The 27,688-nt window shown below is 34.5% G+C and overlaps 1 protein-coding gene across 1 annotated transcript in view; it reads right to left on the reverse strand.

Moving 5' to 3' along the window:
- LOC149786718 (uncharacterized) overlaps positions 1-27,688 on the reverse strand; it is a 102,773-nt gene that overhangs the window by 40,132 nt on the left and 34,953 nt on the right. The window contains exons 3-12 of the mRNA XM_089977219.1: positions 24,941-25,038; positions 23,984-24,141; positions 20,000-20,218; positions 13,139-13,206; positions 9,513-9,582; positions 6,096-6,175; positions 5,559-5,635; positions 4,382-4,560; positions 1,895-2,104; positions 990-1,202 (exon numbers count right to left, since the gene is read on the reverse strand). Of these exons, the coding sequence (XP_089833345.1) occupies positions 990-1,202; positions 1,895-2,104; positions 4,382-4,560; positions 5,559-5,635; positions 6,096-6,175; positions 9,513-9,582; positions 13,139-13,206; positions 20,000-20,218; positions 23,984-24,141; positions 24,941-25,038 (1,372 nt within the window). The remainder of the gene's footprint in view (positions 1-989; positions 1,203-1,894; positions 2,105-4,381; positions 4,561-5,558; positions 5,636-6,095; positions 6,176-9,512; positions 9,583-13,138; positions 13,207-19,999; positions 20,219-23,983; positions 24,142-24,940; positions 25,039-27,688) is intronic.

The raw sequence follows: 27,688 nt of genomic DNA on the forward strand, positions 1-27,688 counted from the left end.
TTAGTATCCTGTACTCAAGATAAATACTCAACTAACAGGCATTAGTTGTTTGTAAGCAGGAAAGCATTAAATTTATTTTCTCTGGAGAACAGGTACAAATTCTTTCGGTTACTCAATGATAAAGACCAATAAATTCTCTCCCTATAAAGATTATTTCCAAAAATATGCCTCGACAGAAATCTGCATGTACACACATGCACTTTTATGCATGAGTGCACACACACACACACACACACACACACAATTACACTTATACTGTGATTACATAAAATACAGCTCTTTTAGGTTTAAAGTGATGAAGGTTTAGCCTCCTTCATTACTGTTCTGTATTTATTTAGATAACTTTTGTTCTGTTTTACTTTCTTGTCATGTTGCCCCCAATGTGGGCCCAATATCAGACCAACACAATTCTTGTATATTTATAGAGTTCTTGTATAATGGGGAATGCAGTTTCCATTAAGCTCATGCATACCAATAATTTAATTAAGAATTGCTTAAATAACTTTCTAAATGATTATTATGGCAAGTTCGAGTAAATAAGTGTTCTTTGAATGCAACATCTTACCAAACTCCATGCAATAATGCATCCGACTCAATCCATAGATCCAACTTGCAAAACTTCCAACACAAAACTTGAACACAAAATCTCAGCAATGACCACAACAATGTTGGTACCAGAAGACTGATACCTTTGTCTTGCCATACTTGCACATGTAAGACCGAAAACAAGATGTCACCAGTATATTACTAGCATGATTATGAAATACACAGGGAAAGATCAAAGTTCTGTCATAAAAATAACCCCTGATATGATTAAATAAACAACAGGATCACATTTTCTTCAACTTTAACTCCCAGGTTGTAATAATTATACATTTGATATAGTGTACTAGTTGTTTGTCATATGAACACCAGTATTATATGCAAGGTGGTCCATAAAACACTGTCTTCATTCATCATGCAGTATGTCTGTATTGAAGATTCCTTACGTGGCTGGGGACTGTACTGGTTTGACATCATTGGGCCCGGTCCAGGGGACTGTGCCTGAGTAGGTGGTGGTCCAACACCTGTTGGTCCAGGTCCCACTCGTGGTCCAAGAGCTGCAAGCTGCGATGGGGGACAATACTCCACCACCTTGATACCCACCAGAGAATTTGGGCCATATGACTGAGCCTCCACTGTGATTAGGCTAACTAAGGTGTCTGAAAGGCACATCAAAATATGTGTTGGCATTTTTTAAAAATCTCAAAACCATGTCAAGTTAAATAAAACACCTAGTATTGTCATGGGTCATGTACAAAAACATGTTCTGGTTAATGTAATATTTGATCAATGGATAAACTAGTAGAAATGAGTCCACTTTAACAACCTTTAGTTTATACAGTGCATTTCCTATCTACTTGAGAAATTCTGTAATACAACATTTTGCTCATATTCAACACTATTAATTCAATAACATCAAAAATTACGATGCAACACCTGGGATTACTGCTTATTACTTCTTAACCAAATGTTGTTTTGTTATCATGTGATGAAAATTGAAAAAATTAAGTGTAGTTTGCACACTTGCATGCCCTGGCAGCATATCTGATAATACACCAAGTTTCATCACTTGATTTCAAACAGTTACAGTTACAGAAACAAAAGTAGGATGGCCAGACAGACGGACACTTAGATACATAACATTCAGAAATAACATGTATATGTGATGATCTGAATATCACAGAGTAGAGAACGATTAGCTTAGACCTAAGTAAAATTGTGTCTAAAGTTGGTGGGCATATTGATATTCAGTTAAAAGTCTTTCTTGTTTCAAATTTTACATAAATTAGCTCTAATGATTCAAAGTTCCTTAGTCTAGGTTGATAGTAAAATATTTATGTAGTCTACTTACCAATGGTATGGTGAACCTGAGCAATTTTGGAGGTTGTTTCCTCTCCAAGTTCTGACAACTGGTAGAGGGCCTCCAGACTGGATACAATGAGTTGTATGTCCTGGACTGTCATATACTTTGAGATTTCCTCATAAATATGGACTTCTAGCTTCTCTGCCAATGCAAGTTCATTCCTCTCTAACTGACACAGTTTGCTTACCATCTCCAGACCTGCACATAGAAACATGGACAAGATTATGTTAAGAAATCAGACCACTGATTCATTTATCATTTTCCACTGAATCTAACAAATAAAACAATGCATTTAACATTAGGGAGAGTTATCCTCTGAAACACTCTGTAATGAATGACATTTATCACTTTCATAAATGTGAAAGCTGTATTTTCACTGGTGACTCATAATGTCAACAGAGAATGACCTCTTATCAGTGCCTGTTATATCACACATCTCGACTTTAATAAAATGATACACTATTCCTATGATTAACATTTCTATTTTTCTCAGACCAAAGCCGGGTATGAAAGATAGTGAATTTAATAACAATACTATAAAACAAAATTAAAATACCATAATGCTTTTCCATGGACACTTACATTATTCAAAGAAATGTTTTATCATGTGCTGAAATAGTTCATGAAAATATTAATGTTTGAATATCTGTTTAACTTAACCTCAAATACACTGCACCATGGCATTTTCTGTTCAATCCTGCTCTCAATTGCCTTTAATGATTACTTATTATCCACCAGCAGTTATTAAAATAAATACCAATTTTTCTGTAATATTTTTCTTTTCAAATTAATCAGATTTCATTACAAATTGCACATTTGCACAAATTCAGTGTCATTAATTCAACCTCAAAATAAATTTCTTGCCGCCACAGGTGTGACTTTAACCTTGAAAATACGTTACACTAGCAATCTAAGATTTTATATTACAACTCACCAACTGGCACAAACCTTGAATGTTTTCATTGCCATATATATTGTTTTAAAATAGATGTTCATGTGTTCTTACAGTTTTTATCACCATTAGCAACTCTGGCCAATGATAGCACCAGGCCAGACATGGATCAATGTCCACTTATGAAAAGTTGTAGATGTATTTTCAATTTTATTTTTCTTATATAAACGCTCCTTGGATTACATAGTCATTATTTGGGGCACACCGGACAAAACATGTGGGAAACTCAAGGTACAACAAGGCTCATTGTGGTGACTAATGCATGCATAAAATAAGCTGACACTAGTGCTTTATTTCTTTCTTTTTCTCTTAAGCCATAATTCCAGTATTTCCATTTTGAACAAAAATTTTAAACCTTAAATCTATTTTCCAATATAATGACAGCTAAATGAGATCATATCCATAATTAAAAAAATGATTATAGTATAATAATAATATTTATCATGATTCCAGCAAAAAACTGGCAGCCAGTTAAGAGAGTTGCAGAAACTGTCCCAATAGGTGGTAAGACCAAGAACATGTCATTGTGTGTGTGTGGTACAATCAGAACACTCACTGCAGTCCAACATATATGTGATCTGCCATAATTACTTTTCTTGCTGATAAAAACAAGGTAGCATAGTCTAACAAGCCAAGCTTTTCCAAGTTAATAACTTCCAAACAAATTAAATATCTATGATATTCGGGTACAACTAACCTCCGACTTGCATGACAGTTGCATTCCCAAGTATGGTCGTGTAACTCTAAAATCACGTAACTTGAAATGTTTGGTTTCACTGACATCAATTTTCATTGAAAAATAAGTAATTCAATTAACTTTAATACCATTCATTTTAGACATTTACAAATCAAAAGTTTCTTTTGTTTGAGACAATATAATTTCATTATTTTTAGTCTAAAATTTTGTTTTAAATTTTTTTAATGAAATCACCTTTACATGAATTCACTCAAAATTTGGTATGTCTGAAGATACTTGTATGTTGTGCTTATTATTTAAAAGTATTAGCTAATCATTAACTATATGATAGGATGATATCAGCATACATGGACAGTTAAGTTCATTGTTGCCTCTGCTAATCTCCAATACATATTAGCTTCCTGACAAATGAAAATATCAGCTACAAATTTTACATTTTTTCTAGAGGGTTTTCTTTCAAAATGCTACCATTTTTACGATTTTACCCTTTTATTTGGCACCTGTCTCCTTGTCCACCAGGTGGGACACAACATGCAGTTCAGCATTTTCTAGATAGACAAAGCTTCCAGAAATATTCTGGTCTCAATGTTTTTTTTACAACAGTCAAAAAAATTCAAGCAAATTAAATGAAAGCAAAAGTAGACATTTTAGTTGCATATTTTAAGAAATACTGCAAAAGCTAGTTCATTGGCATGGTAGCATGTGTACCACAATATACAAATATACTGGTTAAACCATATACTCCTAACAAATAATTCCATATACGCTACCAGGGATTTCTGAAGAAACACAAATTTCTAATGGATCTCGTCAACAATCTCCTTACCCCTGACCACAGCAAACTTATCCACAGAGGTCAGACACTCTATCAGCAACTTGAAGAAGCATTCAGTACGACGTGAGTCAACAGGTTCTAGCTCAAATTTGGCTGCCATATTACCAAGCGTGTCTAGACTCAGCTGTCGCAAACAGCCATAACTACAATGTGCACAGAGCATCAGGAACCTGGAGTGGAATGGAAAATTTCATGTAGCAGATCATAATTATTTGAAAACTTACAGAAATGTTAACATATTTGCAACAAAGAATTTCAGAAAAATATAACCATAATGTATAATACTTACATTACTTGTATTTCTATGAAGGAACATTCCCAACTAAATTTTGGCATGTCTAATGCAGGGCCTGTTTTGAGGAATGCAATCAGTCTCATGCACTGTCGCACTTCTTAAACTGCTTCCAGGTGAGCAGTCAATTGCTCTCCCCAATCGTATTGTTCAAAACAAAGATTTTCAGATGTTTTCTGAGCAAACTTCTCAATTTTTGTCCCAGATTTCATGGCAGTTACCTTTCACAAATACTGATATGTTTACTGGTTCTGCCATAAATGTTGATGTCTAAATATTTGAGAAGAGTAAACAACTCTTCCCAACACTACCAGGAAAGCTGTGAACAGCTCTCCTGCATTTTACAAAACAGAAGCACTGATAATGCAAGTTAAAATCATAATTATTAGAGTTATATTTCTTATCTCTTGTACACATTCAAGAATCCTCTAATCTTAGTAAAACAAGATCTAAATATTATCTAAATTGTGTTCAATATTTGTTTTACCTTGACTTCTTTCAATGTTTTAATATTTATTTGTAAACCTGGATAATTAACATTCAGCATAAGAAATATGTAACTGACCAACAGTGTGAGAGCAAATTCAGATTACAAAGACTAGTTCTTCACTCTAACATAATGAAATGTTTCACACAATAACGGATGCAAAAAGGCTAAAACAACTTGACTTTAGTCTAATCCTGTGGCCATCTAAAACTATGCTGCAATCCAAATGTAAAAGGGTCTCAATTTCCCTGCTGCTCCTCAAAAATGATGGGCTTATACCCACTTTTTAACACCCTGTAAATATCCACCAATTTTTCAAACAGTAATTATGATGCTTACAACATGATTTGCTACTAAATGATTTAAGATGTACATTACTGCAATCTGACCTGAAAACTGTCTCATTGGCTGCCAGATACTTCATATTGGCTTCATCAAATGATAAATTCCTCAGGATTACTGCCAACTGGAAAGGAAGAATGATAGCCAGAAATGTAATCAAGCATCGATATTGTTTTTATGCTGGAATATTAGATTCTGAACTAAGTGACTGCATTATCCACCCATGTTATTCTAAAGATCCTAAAAATATATCTGGTCGGAGTACGTACTGGCATAATGAACTCAGCATCAATGAAGTTACTTACACATAAGACTGCTAAAAGTATTTATCAATTTTCAAAATGTCTCTATCCAGAGTGTGTGTGTCTGTGTGTGTGTGCTAATAATGAAAGGTATATTTACCCTATAGCAATATAGTTTGATGGACACAAATGATAAAATACTGTATGATCACACAGAAGCACTCACTTCACAATTTGATGAAACCAAATTTTTTAAAACTGTTTTATTATAGTTGGGTGAAAAATATGGATTCAAAAGGTTCTGTGGTGTGTAAGAAGGCTGAGCTTGACGTAATTACAAACCTGCATGATGCGTAAACCTTCCTTGTCATTCACACCCATGTCTCTGCCCATATGTAACACCTCTCTACCCAGAAATTGCTCTGAAAATTTAAATCAGTGCGTTCCCTTGCATAAAATCATCAAGAAAACTGGTCAATCATGCAACACAGATAACAAAGTACGGATGTGTGTATGAGTGTGAATGCGCCCACTTCAAGACACATATTACAGACACAAATTCACAAAAAAAATATTAATTTATATAGAAAAACATCTTGGACTTAATTTTATGAAATTTTTAGATTAAACTCTTTCATCAGCACTACCATTCTTGAAAATTTAAGTAAACATTAATTCCACAAATGTAATATGAACTCCACATTACACATCTGTTCCTTGCTGAACAGTCATCTACACAGTCCTTGCCAGGGTATGGTTGACACTAGAGATTACTGACCAAGGGTCGCAATGCCTTGACCTTTTCATCAAGGTATGTGGTCCTGAACTAAACTATTATGCAGAAACCAGTTTTTTTGATACTCAGGCTTACCATGACTATAGTCTCTGACCTATAAGTTTCTTTTTATGGTAAGTGCAAGTTTAGTGACAGAATTTAAAACCCATTTTGCTTCACATCACAATGACCTTGCCTTTGCTCTCCTGATCCCTAAATCTCTACAAACTTTGGTCAATGTATATGGTCTAGAACTTAAGATATTAATCAAAAACACTGTTTTCTTTCATCAGGCAGTGACCTTGAATTTGACCCATAATCAACAGAGTTCAAACTAAGCAAACTTAAAAGTTATCCACAAACTCTGGTGAAGGTACATGGCTGAGAAATTAAATTTTTGTGCCAAAACAAGTGTTCATTTTCAGCTACTGACCTTAATATTTGATCTTTTGACCCCCAAATCGATAGGTTTCTACCTTACTCACTGTGCAAGCAACCCACAATGTTTTGTCCTGACCTGTGATGCTGTACAAAAGTTATTGTGCAAAAAACATTCTTTGTTGGTCACAGTGACACTGATGTTTGACCCTAAAATTGATAGGTATTTTTCCTACCCCAAGTGCAAGCCATCCAAAAAGTTTGGTCCAGGTATGTGATGATATTGTTTTATTTAAACAGCACTTGTATCATGGAAGCTAGCTGCCTTTCCCACAAGTAAGGCAGCCAACCCGGGCCAGCCTTGAAGGTATGGGTCAGCCTAGGAGGTACTGAACCTGTGACCCTTGGATTATGTATTCAATGCTCTATCAACTTAGCTACCAAAGCAACTTAAGTCAATAATGTAGCCATTATTATTGTACAGCAACCATTTTCTTTTTCTCAGTCAGTGATCTTGACCTTTCACATTCTTTCTTACTCTATATACAAGCCATCCACAATGTTTGGTAATGGTATATAGTGGAGAACTCAAGTTACCATATTTACCGTATATATTGGGACACGATAAAATATTTTTTTTCCTGTCCCAGAAATTAAGGTGAAACTTTTTCACCTAGGTCATATGTCCCAAGACTTAAGAAACAAAATAAATTATGTATTGCATTTGTGCCCCCCCACTGCATGTTGCAATACAATAGATAAACAAAATGCTTATTTGATAATAAATGGAAAGAAACTAACTTTGTGTTGTTATCCTTTATTCCTTTTTTTCAACGTCAGCATTAAAGAATAAAATATATCCACGAAATCTGTATATGTAGCATGGTCTTACAAACCATAGTGTGTACCACTTATGTCCAATAACACAGGCCACATTGTTCATTGACATGAACATTGAGAAACAAACATGGTTGGTTGGCTCAAAGGTTTGAATATCTTATCTGACTGAAAACTGGATCCAACCAAACAGCAAACAAGAGGGACATAAACAACCACTATTTCGAAGACAACTTCATTCACACAAGACAGTGTTAAGTGCAAAATAATCAAGACTGAATTATATCCAGGTCTACTGTATGACAGTATCTCGAAAATAAAAACCATTATTTGAAAACCCATTAACTTCAGTGTAATTGACAATGTTTTCGCCAGCATGTGTTACGAAAGTATCATTACTATTTACATATAGACATTAATGCTTCTTTGTATTAATAAATACTACAGATGCCAAGCTCATAGAAGCATTGTGTGGTGAATAACAACTGGCAGCGATCAATAAACTCCTTCTTTGAACTTACCAACATGGCATCAAAGACAAAGATTATTGTTTATTACAAAGCAAGCCAACCTTGGAAGCTGACTCTGGATACTCTGAAGCCGTTTTTTTTTTAAGGCTATCAATACAAAGGTTATTTTATTGCAAAGCAAACTGACCTCGGAAACCAGCTATGGATTCTTTTAAGAGTGCTGATTTTTTTCTTTTTTTTTCTTAATATACAAAGACGGCCAAGATATGGAAGCTAAGTTTGGTTTCTTTTCACCAGTATTCACGGGAATTTATTTAATAAACTGAAACAATGGAAAATTTTTAAAGTGACACAATATAGTGCTTTGTGCATGGACATCGATGACCCAGCATCGCCCAGAAGATCTGGAGAAAATAAAATCATGTGATGAATTCGCAAAGGCCAAAAGAGATGCAGATGATTTCGCTGACAATATGATATAATCATTAACCTGGATGAAATTCTAGTGTACTTTCTGATCGCATTCCTGGATGGACTGGGGTTCAAAAGAGTGAGAATTAGCCAGAATGGTGCAGATTTGAAAAAATCTTACTTTAGTCCTTAAAGTTTCCGCCTCAGGTGATGTGTTGCCTCTAATAATTTTTCATGGCATGAGAAAGCTAACAAAATATTAATGAACCAAAAGAATGGATCGTATGTGTGCAGAAGAAGGATTGTTTTTGAGTTGCAGCTGCAGTGGATTAAAGAGTTTTATCTCAAGTACAGTTTAATACTTTTTAAAATAAAATTTTCAGTTGGAATACATGTAATTTTCGAATGATTTAAAAGGTGTCCCACAACTTATGACTTGAAAATAAAAACGATGCCCCAGAACCTACAGTGCACAAAAAAATTACTTTTAAAATTAATTTATGTTGTCTCAGCAAATACGGTGTCCCAACATATACGGTAAATACGGTATTGTGCAGAAATGAAACAGGGAATAGCTGGAGAAACATATTAACATAATATGCTCCACCTTAAGGTGGCTGTATAAAAGTGAATATGCTAATGAAGAGTAAGAGTTTACGGTCTTCTGTTGTAAGGTCCTTGCCATGATTTAGTAAAGCAGTTTATGAACACTCACTTTTCTTTTACCATTTTCTTTTACTTTCTTGTAATCTGGGGAATTATTCTGTTAGGTCATCTTTTTGCTGATCATACCAAGACAATTTTTATAATCAAAAGCAATAAGTACAACAAACTGTATGAATCTTTTTCCTCAAGTGACGTACATGATATAAGGTAAATCACACTTACTTCTTTTGTCTTCTCTGGTATAAGAGATCATTTCTCTGACATCATCTTTATGAACTGTATCAAACCAGAACTAAAAAATGAAAGTCAAAAATTAATTTTCATTTAAAGATGGATTGACAAAAATGGAATAGAAATGTTAAGAAAGGCATTAGAACTTCAATTATTCAAAGCAATCTGGTATCATGTCCTAATCGAGTTTTTACTTCTTCAGCATCTGCATACGTTTTATATATATATATATATATATATATATATATATATATATATATATATATATATATATATATATATATATATATATATATATATATATATATATATATATATATATATATATATATATATATATATATATATATATATGGTCCCTCCATCATAAAACTGAATTCAGTATCTCAAGCATTAAATATTACCCCAGAATGTGAAATCTTGTTTGAAATATAAGAATGCATCCTTCTGGTAGAATATTTGGCAAAACACTTTGGAGTAAGATTTTGAAGTCAAGGTTTATAAATTGGGGTGGGATCTGACTACATATTTAATCAAAATCCTCAACCTGTGTGCACACTCAAACTAAACCTTTACTTCTATGTGCTCCATCATACTTGTTTTATTTTCATGAAACTACTCTTCAGATTAAACAATGTTATTCTATTGAAGAAATCAAAACTTCAAAATCTATATGTAAAAAATGTTTCTTCATTATTGAGAAGCAAAATTCAAGTCTTTGGGTATACTTGGATTGAAGCATTTAATGAATATGGAGCACAGTTGGTTGTGAGCCAGCTTTATCACTTGGTTCATGCTAAAATCTCAGGATCAAATTTACGAACTTTCAAGAACTTTTTATACTTATTAAAGGAATTGCTTAAATTAACCTGTGCACAATTAAAGCTGAATTCTGAAATCTATTTTACTGTATGTTGACACCATCATCCAAACAAAACAAAAGTGTAAAAAGTAGTTCAATATTTAAAATATATAAATCAACATATATACTGTGTCAACAAAAGTTAATGTCCTAAGTTACTGGATATACTTTGTCAAATTGTTGCATTCTATTGTCCAAGCTATGTCCAACCTTAGTCTGAGTTTCCCCTGACACTTGCCACCCCATATTTGATATTTGGATATTTATGTTGGGGTGTAGGGTCAGAGTCCATTCCCTATTTAAAAGCTGGAATTTGCCGACACCATGCAGGTATATCTCAATGAATGGTCGTTCAAGTCTGCTGGGCCAGCTAGTAAGCAGATACCCCATGCCGACATCAAATGATGTCAGCAAATTCCAACTTTTCAATAGGGAATGGAATCTGACCCTAGACCCCAACATAAATATCCAAATATCAAAAATGGGGTGACAACGGTCAAAGGAAACGCAGACTATGTCCAATCTCTAGATTTTACTAGCTCAAGGATTCAACATTATCATTTAATTTTTCTTCAAAATTATTTCATTCCTAGACCTATTTTTTTGTATATTTTCCTGAGACAGTTTGAAAGAATGGTAAAATGTTAGTTGCCCTGTGACTTCTGCTCCTTGCTGAGGACTGTCAGCTTTAAATATGATAGCTTGGGAGGGAGATCTGACCCAATATGGGTTTTGATCCATTAGCTGGAACAGGAGTGGAAGGGGGATTTAAAGCAGATTGATATTTTGTCTGAATCTGTCTTTAAAAAAAAGGTAATCAATGACTGTTTAGCAGATTCCAAAGTGCTTGCTAATGATTGGTGTTCTTTACTTATCATATGTGAGTATACAGAGCACATTCTACCATGGATTGATCAACTCTGAACTCTACCGTATGAGCATCTGGAATCTGTGATCCAAAGCAATTAAGTGATTATGAAAGACCATGTCAATGTTCAACATGCTTTATCCTCATCTGCAATGACTGGTTTACCAACAGTAACACCTACACTATGCTTTGGGAAGTTCAAGTAAAAACATATCACAGCCTGGCCACAGAACAAGGAATAATACCATTGGTATCCATATGACTGTAATGTGTGATAAAGGATTGGAAACATATTTACTGCTGTTTTTCCCTCAAAGCAATTAAATAGTTAAAATGAAATGCTTTACAGTATTTTCAAAGACTTTGAAAGGACTCTCAATGCAGATCTATGGCTTGACAAGGATTCTTCTGCTTTTCATGTTTTCAATCAAGGTTTTTAAGACCAAACATCAAATTAAGGGTTTTTCAAGACATGTGCAAGCCATGTTTCAGTAGTTAATGTCTGTGCTTTTTAAGTTCTACCATATATTTAGAGACAGATTTAGACAACCCCTTGTGGATGACAGAATCCTCAAGAGGGACAAAGGCAAAGGAATAAATGCCATAAAGTTAATTAAAAAAAAGAAATGTCAGTGATGTACAAAGTGTGATACTTAAACTCCCTGATAAGAACCATATGAATCATCAAAACTACTTGTTAATCCAAGCCAACAGGATGGCCCCAGGCTGCCTATACATCTAATGCACAATCATTGTTAAACAACTTTGAATAATCATGGCTTTATTGTAGTTTTATTAGTGACCCCACTATCAGAATAATCATATTTCTAAAGTAATGTATGTGGAATTGCCACCCCTGTATTGTGATATGAAAGCTAAATTAAAAGAATTTAGTTCATCTATGTAATTTTGCACACACAAAACTTAACACTGGTAAGCTTAAACTAGTCTGAATTCATTTATTTTCATATCAAGGTTTTGTGATAAAAAAGACACTTTCATTGGTACCACATGTTAGCTTACAAATCAAATTAAACAAAGATATAAAGTCAAATAATGCACCTGCAAATCTGGGTCTTTGCAGTTCATAGGAATAATTAGTAAAGCAAACGACACAGTGATCTGCTGGCGTATAAAGTGTTGCTGTCAATTGACAGTCCCAACAATCACAGTACCATCTTTTTAATTTTATTTGGGGCAAAATTTAATATAAACTTGTGTCCTCGTTACCAAAAAGGCCTAGATAAATTAAAAACAAATGTACTTCAAGGTTTAGTGTAATTACATTTCTTATTTTACCAAATATATTTCATCTATACACCACTCTATATAGCACAACAGTAAACACAAACAAACATTGTGACACAATGAACCATTCCAAGATCTTTCGAGTCTTTCATATAATCCAAGATCTTTCGATTCTTTCTGCAATACAGTGCTGAACACGCAGTAAATACACTAACTAGACTCAAAAGTCTGAACCAAAATATTTCATGAAGTTTTCCAAATTTCATTAACATTATATGTATGTATGAAGCTAATAACTGTAGAATAAATAGGTTGACAATTTTTCTGGCCTCTCCATTTATGCAGTTCATGTAAACATTAGTACAAACTATTTATTTATTATATTCCCATTTAGGAATCTCCAAACTGCAGTTTAATTTTTTTTTAAAGAAGGAAACAATCTCAGGATGCTGCAAACGCAAAAATTCTTTTACCAACAGCAAAATCTTGCTGAGTATTTGACAAGTAATGTATATAACAGACAAATTAACCAAAAAAATATACAAAAAGACTTGTTTTACAATACAAATATTTGTATAACAAAAAATTCCTATACACATAGTAAATAATGAGTTCCCGTATTGTGGTATACATACTTACCCTAATAAAATCTCTGTCAATAGCTTTCCTCCAACCATTTTCATACAACCTCTCCAATGAGCCTTTATCTATAAATGTAAAAGACCATAGTACAGCAGGTATATCTTGCTACATGATGCTTTTTTGTCACAAAACATCACTGTCTAATGAAAATTCAGGACTGGGGCAAAAAAACAGTCAACAGAATGTTCATGGGTGTTGGTTGTTAACTAATAACACAATGGAATACAATCCATATCAATCAGGAGTGCTTAAAAATGTCACTGTGCATATAACGAAGCTGTTTAAATGGGGTTACTCACAATGTAAAATACTGTATACTTTCAAACCAAATAAAACAACAAGCATATGCTGTATGGCATTTTATAAAATTTCAAGGAATGCTTTGTCTCACATACCTGTAAGGTGCCTGACCCAACAACCTAAGAACAGCCGAGTTCTGAAAACCACCCTTCCTCTTGTCCTGACCGAGTAAAAATTGACTGTACTTTGGAAAATGTTGCTACTTACTGTTCCTATTCCAAGGAGTATATAGATTCACACTGTGAGAAGAAATATGTGCGCATTTTCTACCCTTAACATGTACTTTAGTTCAACATTTATTAATATCTAGTGTCTGTCAATGATCAATTATTTTCATATCTTGCCTTAACATCAATCCTGAACTTATAGAAAATAAAGAATACTTCGTTTTTTAACACTGTTCCTGACACAATACTAAAGTAGGTCTAAATCAGAAAAATATTATGTCCAGGATGAAGATAGCAGGTTTAATATGAGGCATGTCTCTGTAATTTATTTATAAAGCAAATTTGTCAAGAACACAGCCAATTGGTCATAATTTAAGTGGGGTCATAGGGTCTTGATATAATAACCTTCAAAATCTATTGGCCAATTAATTACCCCTTTGATGTCCCCGAGTAGTTCTCCAGAAATGGAGGCAGAGATGTTTGGAATGTTTGAAATTTTCAGTTAGCAACATTTTTCGTGTAAGAAGTAATCACATACTTATAAAAATATCTGTTGGTTCTTCACTTTGGTGATGACTGCATCAACAAAGCTGCACAATCTTGAAAAATGTTGACCAGATGAAATATCACACAACTGTAGTATTTTATGGCTCTTAGTCCCCACACCAAATTCATAAAGATGTGTGTGATAGCTTGTTGTAAAGCAAACCTTCTCACATGAACACATTAACCCCTGGAGGTTTTGTCATTTTCGTCTGAAATTCAAGTGCCTAGCTGTGTTAGAAACATAGTTTTTGATTGGCTATTTGGCTCGCACATGAGCAGAATGGTAAAAGTTGGATTTTTTTGTGCTGAACAGACCCATTATTTTCGTATCAAGACCACTCTTTATTCCAAATGCCCATCTTATCCTACTTTTTGCTAAGGTTCATCTGTCTGTTTGCAGTTCATACCAGTCTGCCTTAGATCTGAGACCAAAAAGTCTAAAATTCAGACACAAAATCAGATACTGACCACAGGCAAATTTTGGGTAAAAAAAAATTGGGTCCGTAAAATGTATTTTGTAGTGCAACTAGAAATTCCAGATTATTTGGTATCACTGTAGAGCTACATCTGTCTACCTTTCTATAATACCACCCACTTTAGCATATCATACATGACCATGATGCTACAGAGCTCGGCAGTAGCTACTACCTCCTGCCACTTAAACTCGTCACCAGGGACTAATGTCCTAAAATGTCATGCAGATCACAGAAAAGTAAGAAAAAGTGTCACTGTCAACAGTGTTTCCCTTTACTCACATTTGTGCACCAGTGACACACTCTGGAGAAAATTGACGCACACATTTTGTTGCCGTGTTTTTTTACGTAAAGGATTTGCATATTGCGATCAGGATTTATTTGATATCCAATGCATTGGACGAGGGATGGCATCGTGTACACTTCAAATATAGGCACTGACTGGTTCCCCGCTTTGTTTGCTCCCTGCGTTGCGCTCGTCTATTTGTATAGCAGAGTGCAATGCAGGGACCATACGAAATAAGGAATCAGACTGGAATAGGCAATCTTATGATGGAGTAGCTTCCCCATATCTCATGAGCTCTCATGTGATTTCCATCGAACTCAGCAAGATGTCATCTAGATGTTTAGCCTCAATGCTTGTTGCACTAGAGTGATCTCCAGATTAAAATGTCGTGCACTAAGAATCATTAGCGAAGAAAGTGAAAGAAGCAGAACACAAAAGAGTAACTGTGGATCTAACTTTAATGAAAAATGGAGAAAATAATTCCTTTGACTGAAATACGGCACATCCATTAGGATTACAAAGACTGCAAAAGTGAATAATCAATCCTTTCATGACAGGGTTTAAGAATTTTAAAAAATCTGCCCTTGTTCGCCACAAGATTTCTGGAGAACATATCATAACCCAAGACATTCTTTCACAACAAAGAAATCAGTAAACTTGCTGAGACAAATGATTACTTGGATTACAAAGTCAGCGGGTCATTGCAGAATTTTTTTGGTTTTTAACTTTGTTGCAATAAAAGAAAGATCTTAAAGTTCAAGTGTAACTTATTAGAAAAAAGATGAATCATTAGCCTCCTTGATTTTAGGATAAATGTGTTCTAGAATGAAGTACAATGAAACCAATGATAGTAGTACACATTTTATGACGGGCAGTAAATTAACTTGTAATTTGGTTAAAAAGATTTATTAGGCTTTTTGTACTGGCTTGTATGTAACATGTTGGTCTATAATATTGCTTCAAAAAGATTATAAGGAGATGTAAAAGTATGACTTTAAAAGAAAAATGAACTAATAAAATTATTCCTTGAATGGACAATGCATTTCTTTGTTAATTGTGCATGTTGGCAAGTTGCAATATCCTATTTCAGGCTGAAAAAGTACAAGTCAGATGAAAATCTGTCAGTACATTTTTGACCCCCACATTTTTTATTTGACCCCCAGTTCTGACACCTAGGTTTTTTTTTTAAACCCTCAATTTTACACCCCTGGGGGATACACTGCTGTCAATGTGAAAGCCATTAAGAAACACTTCACTTACAAAAACAGGTATTTTAGTGTACATTATCTAAGGGGCCATGTCATCCATATCGAGGAGTCTCGAATGCCATGTCAGATTTTATATGGAGCTCTATCTAGTGGACACAGAAAAAATGGTCGGCCTTAAGAAAGATTCAAAGACTCCATCAAGGACAGCCTGAGATGCTGCTTGATATCTGTGACAAACCTCAAGTCCTGCGCCAAGGATAGACCTGTCTGGCATGCAGCTGTTAGCAATGGGTGCAAAACCTTTGAGGATGCCTGCAGAATGAAAGTTGCTGAAGTCAGGTAATGCAGAAAGGCCTCAACATCATGAACCAACCCATGCCTCCAGTGTACACACTGCTCCAGGACATGCGCCTCTCATATTGGACTCATCAGCCATATGAGGACCCATCAGCGAAGAGCAGCACAGGATTGACTTCATTAAGCCCGATGGTCAACCAACAACAACAATAAAAATCTAAGGGGCCATGTATTAGAAGAGTTTTAAACTTGCTGTCTTCCTCAAATGTAGGAGACAAAAATAATTTCAACAGGATTTATAATTATTTGCATTAGACATTATGGTCAATAAAGCATACACAAGTGGTTGAGATCTGGGGGAAATGGAACCAAATATTGATGCAAATCCAATATTTTCCCATTAAGGTGCATCACTAAATGTGGATAAATGCAAGAGTTTTTTATGTGGCATCTGGCATGTAAGCATTAATACGTTATAATTCTGCTTGCACATGTGAGACAGGAACTCCTAGGACATCAGCGTGCAAACTTTATACATCAAATAATGTTATCTAAGATTTCAGTTGAATAAAGAAACTTGTGTAAACTTTCAAAACATTTTTACAATAAACCTTCACATTAATTCCACCATTGATGCTGATGTCACCAGCAGGAAAGTGATACCCATATCATGCTATTCAAATGTCAGACAAAACTAAATAGTAACACTTTGTGTAGCAAGTAGATCAAAGCTACTTTTGAATAATATGAGTGATTCCATAAAGATAGTGGCATCCATGAAATTTAAAGACTGTACACACAACAGCGTCTGAGAAATGGAGCCAAATGTTACATGATTTACAATGACAATGCAACATGATTTACATTGACAATGCTATATGATTTACAATGACAATGGTACATGATTTACACTGGCAATGCTACATGATTTACACTGACAATGTTAAATGATTTACACTGATAATGCTACATGATTTACAATGACAATACAACATGATTTACATTGACAATGCTAATATGATTTATATTGGCAATGCTACATGATTTACAATGACAAAGCTACATGATTTACAGTGACAATGCTACATGACAATGTTACATGATTTACATTGCCAGTGCTACATGACAATGCTACATGATCTACATTTACAACCATTCACGCACCCCTGCTACACTTGCAGCAAAGAAACTATTCCAATTTTGGTTATGTTGACAGTTTACTTCCACCCACAAGACAGAAATCTTACAGAATCACAATGGATACTTATCCTGGGTAAGCTGTCTCAGTTCCCTTGTAGAAGCATGCACAATTATCTCAGTCTCCTTGTAGAAGCATGCACCATTATTCAATAAGTGATTCTTGTTTGTTTGACACAAAGATTTATCAACCATAGGAAAGTAATACAGTACACCCTCATTATAAAGCTGCTTATGGAATCCATACCATCTTATAGTCAACCAGCCTTTTAATGAAGTATATGATAACATATGATTTTGATTTTACTACATTTAATGAAATGGGTCCATGAACATACTCACATTACAAACAGGAACTGTGTTATAATGAAAGGCTTTATAGTGAGGGAATGCTGTACTTACCAAGGGTGCAGACCTGTGAAAACATCATTTTTTCTGGGCCTGACAAATTCTTTTATCAACTAAAAGTTAGTTACTAACTATTTCATTCTGTCTTTTAATTTCCAATTCCCACCCACATACACATTTTAATATTAAGATAACACCTGATGCAGTCTGAAGTGCATACCAAATTTAATTATACAAAAAATAGAGCAATAGAGAGTAGGCTTTAAGTTCATTAAATGAAGTACAATTATGAATTCATTGAAATATTATAAATGAACAAAAATGAAGGGAAAAAAATGTGTTCTCCCACTCTAGTAATTTATACTGTGCAAACTTTCATCTAAAATTAAAATAAAAACAGAAGGGGCAGACAAAAGGACAGATGGATAAACAGATGAACACTTAGTAATAAACATTCTGCTGCTTTCAAGTAATGTATGACTGCTTACTCTCAAGAGAATTTTCAACAGCCCAAGTTTCTGATTATCAGCCCTGTCTATGATGTTACAGGATGGGTGACAACTGAGACTAGAACTAAACCATAAGGATAGTCTGTGGAATTTTACATAATGATAGCATGCACAAGAAAGGTCAATACAATTTTTGCTAGCAAAGATATCTTCTGGCAATTTAACCAATTAAACACAGTTTTATTAATCTGGTATAGACAATTAGGTTCCGATACAGAACTGCAATGAATACCAAGTTTTCCTATCAAATATCTGTGGTATGGATTCAGGCTGAATCTGAATATTTGTAAATGTTATGAAAGCTATCAAGCTTTTGTTTTTCTTCTTTCTTGGTCTACTTTGGTAATTACTGACAACTCACCTCCATCACCACCACTGAACTCAATGTGAACTTGTCATCTGAATCAAATCAATGGACATTTTGGAAGTCTTGAGTAAATAAGCTTTTGGGTTCAGACTAAAGATGAAATGAATATTGGTTCTATTTTCTGTTTTTCTCTTCATGACCAAATTTCCAGTCTAGGGAAAATTAAGAATCATTAATTAAAACTGAAAGTTGCCTGTTCATTGTATGACATAATCAAATTGTATACCTCAAAACTAGATCAGAATTTTAAACAGGGAAAAAGTTTGGAATATTTCCTTTACATTGACACAAGTTAAGAGTGGTTGAAAATGCCAACAATGAAGGATAATAGCACAAAATTGGCAAGGGGTCAGATTTTGAAGTATGTGAAAGGAGTACCTGTGGTCAGCAGGGTTAACTACCACATCTGGTTTATGTGTAAGAAAACAAACCAATATTCAAAAACCTATTTTCTATTTTAATACTTGTGAAAGGATATTTTGATCAGAATGTTCAGTTAATTACTACTCAACATTAAAAATGCTTTAAAAGAAGAGAAATATACACCATATCTGTATTAATGACATGTATCGTGTTTACTATACTATTAATTAGTATCATAAACTTTCAGCATTTCAAATTCTGAAATAGAATATGCTCTATTCTATAAAAGCAATGTTTACAAACATCGGCTTTTTGACCAACCACAAAATGGGCAATAATTATGTGTTAATCTCTAAATGTCATACAGGTGGCCAAAAGCGGCCCAAGAAAAAAGATTTATAAAATGTACGAACAGGTTTACACTGCAAGGTTTATAAACATTGCTTCACCATTTGTAATTCCTAGGTTTATGAGCACAAGGATGTCAATTTCAATAAAAAAATACTGCTAACTCAATGTAATTAGAGGAACTTGTGCAGAATTTAACTGACTTGATATTTACTATTTAAATAATGCAGAAAATAATGAATAAAAGAGAGAGACAAATAATAATGGTGTGTGCACTGAGAAAAGGTCATTGTAGTCTTTGGGTTACAATTATATTCTAGTTTGCTTCATGCTGATAATGTAACTTACTGTCTGGGATTTCCTCGTCACAGTGCCCATTCTAAAATATATATTCCAATAATGTATTGGTTGCTTCAATTAATATCCTTGTATGGTCTTTTAACACTTACGATTTGCGAATAATCCAACATGGGCCAGAAGTAGCTCCACAAGATGACTAGAGTCTTCCAGTCTGAGGGAATGTTTACTCTCATTTGACAGAAGAGTGCACACATTAAACACAAAGTCCACTTCATTTGGAAGTCCTGACAACAAAGCTTTTTCCAATTTATCATAGTTACTGAACTCAACAAGGTCTGCAGACATACCCCACTGAGATCTGAATGAATCTGAAGAAGTAAAATACATCATTCTTACTGTTTTACATTGTTCACTTTTAAACATATATTAACAAAATATTTTCTTCATAATTTTTACCTGGGGGATAAAGACTTGTTCAGTGATTCTGTAAGAATGGAAGATAAAGACTTGTGCAGTGATTCCATAAGCTAAGAACTTGTAAATATTTTTCATCCAAATTGCTTTTACAAATAGATGATTGACAGTGAAATAAATCAAAATGTACTGCCAGCATGTGCTGGATTTCTTTAACTACCTTATATTGTTACTAAACTGATTAAAAACTATAGTCAGAAGTTGACTCTGAGCTTCATCAACCTTTGTTAAATATTTGGACAGATATGTTTGAATGGAAGGTCGGTGCAACCCCAATGTAAAATTCAGAATTCGCTATAACCACAATGTAGCAGCATGGGGTAATCACATTATGCCAGGGTTTTCATATTTAAATGACCTTGTACTATACCTAATGCATGAAATCAATAAGCAGAATATTTATCTTCTTAGACATAACAATCTAAACATAATCTTGTCACTTTAATAAACAAGCAAATATATCAGCCATTTATCCAGTATTTATGGACAGATTCTTGTTTGGTGATGCAGCATTGCTTAGTCACATGATTAACAAATATCATGACCTACTTGTTCAAATGCTTTAGAATTGTTGGCCTTTTTCCTTTCCTAGGTTGTTTCAATTAAGTGCTTGACTTACCATATCATGGAAAATGTGAGTGTAAGCTTTTGAATCTAGTTAGCAATGGTCAAGTACAAGGTCCTGATATAAAATATATTTTCAATGGTTTGCCTGAGAAAATAAATCCTCTTTCTAACAATTTCATGAAGGCAGAGCTAATGTAATGTCACTTAACTCTGCTAGACCATGTAGTAAGTGACTGTGCCACTACAATGTGACTTTATCAATTTCCAACTTTTCCATTCCAACTGTGAAAATATATAATGCTGGATGTGAAAGGTCAGGACATTTTGATTATCTGAATTTCTGCTTGCAAATTTTACAGCTTACAAAATTCCCAAAAGCCCAAAAAATATGAAGCAATAATTCAAGAGGACATTAAATCTTGCCTGTTTTGTCACTGCTCTACCTCAAAACAAGCCTTATCACTAAAGTATCACAAGTATACCAGTAACTTACTTTTATCCCACAGAACTCCTAAAGATGAGAGCACCCATGAACTTTTATTGAGTGTACATTAAACAGTGTCAGACCTGCCAAATTTACAATCTGACCTTAAGTCTCACTGAAATGACCCTTAAATTACAGACTTATAAAATAATAGTAAAAAATGATGAAAATACGATCTTTGTGGACAAATAAAGAACCTGGCTTGTCTGTGTTTGATCCCAAACCCAATTTCAAATTAGATTCAGTGGAGTTGGTCAAGGAACCAGTCAAACTTTTACAGAAATACCACAGATGCTTTACGCTGTGCATCTTTTTTCATGCAAAATGCCTGCATGATCAAGATGGTACTTAGAACATTTTCAAGAAATGGCATTCAATGAACAAACAAATTTGGAAGATGAATGGGACAAAGAAGAACAACTCAAGATAGGAATATTCATATTCTTGGGTGGAAAAAAAGCATTAAAGGCAAAAAATTATGTTTATTGGACATTGTGTTGTGTTGATTTGAGTATGTCTCATGACATGAGAGATGACTACTGCCACCACTTGAAATTAAGAAGACGAAAAAGAAAGGAAATACCCCAAAGATCATGTCAAGTTGAGAATTCATGCAATAAGCCTGTTCAAGATATATAAATCTATGAAAACTAGAGGAATGGTCAACAATTTGCTCACATAAACATACCTCTGCTTCTCCCACATCTCAGCCCTACACAAGAGATTTGTACACAGTAAAAAAAAAATAATAAAAGGCAAAGCTCTTCTGAAAACTGTGCAAGGACAATTAATGGTCCACATATATATCTTCTGATGATGACCTTTATATGTACAATGTTCACAGCAATCCAATGAATGTTCTTGAGTAGACGCATTCACAACATTGTGACAATTGTAAGGCAAAAAAACAATAATTTGTACAAAAATCACAGAAGCACAAAGACTTTTCAATATGTACATCTTTTGACTTTAATATGTACAAGTTTCACTTTTATTTATATAAAAAAACTCAAGTTCACCAGTTTGTCTTAAACTGCATTCAGCTGCAGGGCAAAAAAGGGCAGTAACTCAAACAGAAATTGCAAGAGCAATGGACAGAAGGACAGTTATGAAAATTTCTATATGCCCACACATCCACCAATGCCATGATGTAAGAACTCTACCATGAAGTCTTATTATTGTTCACTGTGCCAAAACTGATACCTGCATAAAAATATTATGTTTATCTTAACTACATTTCACAAGTAAGACCATAAAACAAGAAAACCACTGAAATTATTTTTCTTATCAACAAGGTATGGTCTGGTCTCCTTAATTTGATATAAAATGCTGTCATTGTTTATGATCCAAATTGTTAAATACAGTGTCTGAACCATAAGCTGTGTTTAATAAATCACTCTCATCTGGTCAAAGTAGTAATTACAATTGTCTGATTCAGACTAACAAGATTATTCTGATTTTAATTGATTTAGCCAACTTCAATTTGGAACAACAGCCCTAAATACAATTCTGGGACATGGGGAAGGTGTGTAATGTGGATTTTTAACGTAGCTTTAAAAACTTTGCAGTCATATCATTACGATGTCTGCAGTGCAGCAGATTATAGCGATTCTAGCATTGGGGAATCATGATGTAGACATGTAGCATCATGACCCACCCTATCATATCCTAACACCAGGCCAACCAGGCCTAACACTAACCTCTTAATAAGCGCCATGTGAGGCAGCTATTAGTACCATTTTTTTGGTACGACTCGGCTGGGGTTCAAACCTGCAACCTTCCGCATCCGAGGCAGTCACTCTAGCCACTAGGCCACCAGAGCACTGCACGTGGGGAAGGCATTAATCTGCAATGGTGTAGTGTCTCATTAGGGTTTCAATTACTATAAGTCATCTTACTCCATGCAGTTGTTGTTGTTATAAGGTTTAAAGACATTTTTCAGCACAAGATAGGCTATACATGGCGGCCAGTATATATGGTGGAGGAAGAACCCGAGAAAACCCGGAAAGAACCACCAACCCATAAGAAGCTACCGGCACTTACTCCATGTAAACCAAGAACATAAATAGAGTGTAAGAACCATTACTTGACAAAGGAAGCCTAATCTTTTAACACTGGGTGGTCCAACAGTTTTAATACTGTGGGCCATATGGATTAAAAATGTAAAGTTTGTAGGCTATACATGATATATATTATAGTCATTATACTTTAATTATACAGATGACTTTTGTATGATTGTGGGCCACAAAAAGATGACCCCATGGCCACATTTGGCCTGCAAACCAGTATGAGGACAACTCTACTTCGACACAAAAATTCAGCATCATCCTAAGCTTTGAATACTTCATCAGTTTGTTACTCTTAACTATAACCTTAAACCAAAAAGTATGTCACTGTGACCAACTTTTGCAAATGGCAAGTAGAACTTTGTAAGATTAAGTACATAAAAATTTTCATGACTGAAAATATAAAAGTTACTGAGAAATTTAGTTACATACAAAAGTTTACTGCAGATGCCTACACCTACACCACCACCACCACTATCTGAGGAGTGATGCTAATGTTTCACCAACTCATTGTGAGCAAAGCAAATAATGCCAGATCATACCTGACACTTTATGTTGATCATAGCTGTATGACAATGGAACTCCATACTGGCTATTAGGACAGGTTTTCTTTCGTGCTGGAGCCTGAAGGTCTGTGTCACGTTCCTCCTGAAGTGGATCTTCCCCTAGAAAATGAATCTTCTCATACAGGTACAGGTATCTGTTGGAAAGAAAAACGTTTAATTAGTTGCTTTTCTATTAGCATCTTATTTTTTGCTGGTTAATCAAAACTGTTTATCTAAATGTTCAGGCTAATTTGATATTCATTTTTTGGAATAATGGTTTCTCACATGATCAATACCTGATTACATGTATCATCAGATGAACAAGCCATTTGTATAGATGTTGTCACATGTGCATATGCAGTTGTCACACAATCATAATGCACAATGCAATTACTGCATCAGCAGTTTCATGTGCAATGTCCATGACAATAGCCTGGTACTCTTATTAATGAGTGTTGTACACTGCAGTTCAACCAGTGTGATAAAAATATCAGCATACAAGTTAATGGCCTTTACTAAAAAAGCACTATACACAAGTTCAAGTGCTGGATAATCATCTATATACTGATTGTATGCTATGCTGGCAGAGCTGGATCCAAGTAGGAAATATCACAGCTGCAGCAAGCAGCAAGTAACAAATCAATGGTTTGCTACAAAGCCAGATTGTGTGGCTGACAGAAGGAGGGGTCTATGATAATTTTACTCCACTACTAATGAATGAAAATCATATATATCCAGTGCTAAACAGTTGTAACACAAAAAAAAAAATTACGTAAGGCACAACAATATAGACCAATTCCCAATTGTATATACTTGGGACTCTTGTACTATGCACCTTTCATCAAGGAGCATTTGAATGCAAAAGAAAAAACTGTCAATGTATAAACTTCAGTTTCATGCCAGGAAGATTCAGTTGTAAACTATGTAAAACAAAAAATATCTTTGCAGGCTTACCTGATATAGATGTATTTCAGGGCATATTCCCCATTGACACATGCATTTGGTAAATTAAGATCCCCAAGGAGCTCTTCCCAGCGAAGTTCATCATTTATCTGAAAATAGATTTGATTAATTTGTCATTATCCAAGATTCAATTTCATTTGCCATAACTCTCAGCATAGCCAATACTATCTGCATCATGTTTTGGTTGACCACTTTACTTAAGTTACTGAAACTCAAACTGGTATTAGTTATATTTTTAAGAAATATATGTCAAAAAAACTGTTCAGTTATTTCTGTATTTGTAAATCTTTAAGGCAAAAATCTGAAATTATTTAATCAATAGATAAGAACTGAAAGAGTAAAAGTACATGCTCTCTCACATATATGATCAAATTCCATTCTGCTGTTTTGGAAAATAAGTCATTTAGAGATTTTTGTAATTTTAATTTCCAATGTCCATAAGATCTCAACATCAGCATAACAAACAAGCCATCAATGTCCAGAAGTTTTCTGTGAAATTTGGTCCAATTCAATTGTGCAGTTTTTGAGGGGAAAAAAGCATTAGGTTTTTCTCATTTTTATGGTACATCGGTATCATTTGTATAATTTAAAAGGCTGCAAAGTCTAAAATTTGAACAAAGCCTGTTCAACAGTTTGGGAGAAATTGTATCAAGGTTTTCTCTTCCCTAATGTCAGTAACAAGTGGTAAGCATCATTTGTATAAAATTGAAAGGAGTTCATGCCAGGATGGATTCTGTAAAGTTTGATCAATTTCCATAAGAAATCATTTACAGACTTTTGTATTTTTAAGAATATCAGCCATATTTGATGACATATAAGCATCATTTGTACAAACCTGAAAGGTCTTTCATGCCAGGCTGAAGTCTGTCATTTAACAGTTTTTCTATTGTTAGTACAACTTGCTATTTTTTTGGGGAAGGCAGATCAGCATCATTTGTAAAAACTCAAATGCTCTTGATGCCATGATACTTTCTGTTTGATCAAATTCTATTTTGTAGTTCTTGAGAAGCTGTTTAAAGGCTTTTAAGATTTTTAGCAATGCCAGCCATATTTGATAGCAGATCAGTATCATTCTGAACAAATGTGAAAGCACTTCATGCCAGAATGCTCTGTACCGAATTTGGTCGAAATTGGTCTGGTAGTTTTCGAGAAGAAGTAGAAAATATCATTGTTGATGAATTAACTACACAAAAAACATGATACCCAATGGACACAGGGCTATCCTAATGGCTGTAACTTCTTGTTACGTTATTACTTAAACACGGGTCTTTGATGACTTCTAATGTCACAGCCCCTAGAAAGTATGATACTGGCCCATAACAGGGTCCTTCAATAATACAGTTTGTGAATAGCAAGATGCCTGTTGTGATTTGGATTTTTAACATAGCTTTAACAATTTTTTAGTCATACTGATGCAATGTGGCAGTTTATACTGATGTCTAGCACTAGGGCATCATGCTGCAGGCATGTAGCATGATGTCCCACCCAGTCACATTATCCTGACACCAGGCCGACCAGTCCTAACACTAACCTCTTAATGCTGAGTGCCAAGCGAGGCAGGTGTTATTACCATTTTTGTAAGTCTTTGGTATGACTCGGTCGGGGGTTGAACCCACAACCTCCCGCATACGAGGCGGATGCTCTAACCACTAGGCCACCGGAGCGGTGAATGAATAGCAAGAAGGGTTAGAATTTGTTTATTTCCACACTGCATCCAGACATAATGAATGATACCATCTTTATCTTAAATCCAGACAGTGTAACGATATTATAACGTTACAATGCAAGAGAATTATTATCAGGTTTTCTCTTGGGTGGTGGGGGTCAGTTCTATCAAGATTTATTATCTATGTAGCCCCTTTAAAAAATCTGGAAGTCAATTCAAAACATCACTGCATGCTTCTTCTACATAAAGGTAAATTTAAAAAATATGATATTTCACAACATCATGATCCTCAAAGTTTTATACTGTATAGTCCATTCATCTGCATGCAAGCCATTTTTGAATACCACTGTGTCAGTCATATGAATACCGTACATGTGAAAAAATGAAAGTCAGCTCAAACTGGGAGATTTGCAAAATTTTCATTGTGGCACATCTTTTGACTTTCTTATCCCAGTGAGGAACCAAACCTTCAGTCACTATGTGAACAGTTTTCATCCATTTGCAAGAGAGCTTTTGTGCAATTTCTGAGTTGGGGAACATCATTATAACTAGATCTGAAAAATGATCTGCTACTGTAAACTGGAGATTATGTTCCAATATAAAGTTGGCATATAGAATTGGCACATACCTTTATACACATCTGATACAGGTTCAGTGAACTTGGATTTCAGTGACTGTGTATTTGCTGTCGTGCTTAATGTGCCTTAATATGAAACATGATGTATAATGTCATTCTTGCCATCTTGGCAGAATTTCAAATAAACTTTACAGGAAAGAGCAGAATGTATATGTATGTTCTTTGAACTTGATCCCAGCCACCGAAATTCCTGTTTCCATCCATCGTTTAATTTCATTTCATATTTTGGTTGCTTAGATTTTGGTATAAGCATCGAGAGATAATGCATGCTTAGACATCTCAACAAACTTAAAACAATGAAGTCAAACTGACCCCATTTTATGCTGATTATGCTCAGCTAATCAATTAAGTACAGTTCCTGAACACAATTCATTCAAGATCTTAATGATATATGCCCATATTTTATGTCTAAGAAAATCAATCTGATACATGGATT

The sequence above is a fragment of the Sinohyriopsis cumingii genome, chromosome 12 (assembly GCF_028554795.1).
Source record: "Sinohyriopsis cumingii isolate HCF-2022 chromosome 12, ASM2855479v2, whole genome shotgun sequence".
Taxonomy (NCBI): Eukaryota; Metazoa; Mollusca; class Bivalvia; order Unionida; family Unionidae; genus Sinohyriopsis; species Sinohyriopsis cumingii.